General features: G+C 47.1%; 1 protein-coding gene across 1 annotated transcript; it reads left to right on the forward strand.

The window, feature by feature from the left end:
* The first annotated feature begins 894 nt into the window (after positions 1-894).
* LOC119305928 (germin-like protein 9-3) lies at positions 895-1,829 on the forward strand. The gene has a single exon (XM_037582316.1). It carries the CDS (start codon positions 951-953, stop codon positions 1,608-1,610), a length of 660 nt encoding a protein of 219 aa, XP_037438213.1. The 5' UTR covers positions 895-950; the 3' UTR covers positions 1,611-1,829.
* The last annotated feature ends 324 nt before the right edge of the window (positions 1,830-2,153 follow it).

Raw genomic sequence — 2,153 nt, forward strand, 5'->3', positions numbered from 1 at the left:
AATATCGACAACCACAATATAAAAAATGTATGGAAATTCATTTCATGGCGAATTTAAAAATACCGATTTGATATTTTGGATTTTGATAAAGTTCTCTACAATTTTGATCAAACATAAAATGATTGACTTCTCAAAAAAGTAATACACCTTATATTTTGAAACAGAGTGATTGTTTTTCGAAGAAACCCAATATTTTGAAGAAACCCAACCCTTCTAGTAGTTAGTATGATTTCACAATCATTACGTGCAACATGTTGATTAATTGCTGACATATTCAATGATGTCATCATATGCTGTATGGCCTGATTGGGATTGGTCCACTTGGTGACTCGCTGCTAGTTTGGTTTGTTCATACATTACATATTCTAGACTTAAAGAAAAACTTTTTTAAGTTATTGTAAATTGCTAGTGCATACATAGGTTAGACTTTTGTGTTTGGACTTTGGACAAATTACATGCATATTTTGTTGTTACATTTTTAAATTTCTCAGATTAATGAAGTTGGGAATGAAACACACTCACACACCCAAGTTTTTTTTTAGGGACATCATCCAATCCACAATAAATCGAATGAAACCGCTTCGGATTTCTTTTGATGAAACACACCAAATTTTCCATTATAATGGAAACAAATATAAATTCCGCGTTGCATTGAAGGTATATCCATATGCTTGGAGACACCAAGAATTGCATAACATCGGCCAGTAAATTCTTCCTCAGATGCGTGTCGAACTGTCAATTAGCGCTAGCTGGTTACAGCTTGCTGTTCCACAATGTGCATCCATCGTCCTTGGTTTCTCAACACTCCTTCACATCACTAGACCACCTCTTCTGTATAAATTAACACAGCAAGTCGTTCAACATCTTCAGCGCATCTCACAACCACAGCCTTAATCAATCTGTTAGCAAAGCTAAACTGTTAGCTTAGCTTGCAGCTACATCCATTTCCAATGGCTTCCATCAACTGCTACTACTCCTTGGTGTTGGTGGTGATTGCACTGGCCTCGGCTCCGTTGGCCGCCGTGGCCGGCGACCCGGACATCCTCAGCGACTTCATCGTGCCGACTTCCATGATCGGCATGCCACCAATGAACATCACCGGCGACTTCTTCACCTACACCGGCTTCCGCCGCAACTTTACCATGCCGATGCCGATGCCGGGGGCGCAGAACTTCACGGTGACCAAGGCCACCATGATGGAATTCCCTGCGCTCAATGGGCAAAGTGTGGCCTACGCCATGCTCAAGTTCCCCTCCGAATCTGTGAACCCGCCACACACCCACCCCCGCGCCGCCGAGCTGCTGCTCGTCCTTGACGGCGCGCTCTCCGTCGGCTTCGTCGACACGGCCGGCAAGCTCTACACGCAGGACCTGGCCGCCGGCGACATGTTCGTGTTCCCCAAGGGCCTGGTGCACTACCAGTCCAACCCAGGCCAAAGCCGCGCCGTTGCGCTCTCCGCATTTGGCAGCTCCGCACCCGGCACCCTGTCCGTGCCCGTCACCGTGTTCGGCACCGGCGTCGACGACGCCGTGCTGGCCAAGTCGTTCAGGACCGACCTGCCCACCGTGCAGAAGCTCAAGGCGGCGCTCACTCCACCACCCAAGAAGTGATTCATGTGAGGATACATGCTCTTGTTGCTCTTCTTTTCCGTCAGTGTATCGACGCCGCCATGAACTAATAAGGCTATGAGCTAGTGAGTGATGATGAAATAATCTCAGTGCTGCCAAGTATAAGCAACTACTTCTACTATGTAGTAATAAGTACTACTATGCTTGTTGTGATGTCTGAGTTGTGATTGTGCTTACGAGATCCATCCGTCCCCAAATGCTTTTGCAAGAAAACTTGACAAGAAACCATATTGTCTTTTACATACTATCAAAAGAAAGACAAAGCAACAACATAAGCCTAAGGGCATCTCCAAAGCGGACCCTCAAACCTTCCGCAAACGTTCGGACCGAGCTATCCGAACGCAGTTTGTTATCCAACAGCGTCCCACATCGGGCGCGGACCTGTCCGGACGTCTACTCTCTCGCAAATCAAAAGCAAATTAGGGGGCTGTGGGGTCCGGACGCCAACCGGCTCCGACACCCAAAACCCCACCTGGACCCGTGTCTCCATCCTCCCTCTTTCTGTTCATCCGCTTTCACTCTCGT

Source organism: Triticum dicoccoides, chromosome 5B (assembly GCF_002162155.2).
Source record: "Triticum dicoccoides isolate Atlit2015 ecotype Zavitan chromosome 5B, WEW_v2.0, whole genome shotgun sequence".
In the NCBI taxonomy this organism is placed as follows: Eukaryota; Viridiplantae; Streptophyta; class Magnoliopsida; order Poales; family Poaceae; genus Triticum; species Triticum dicoccoides.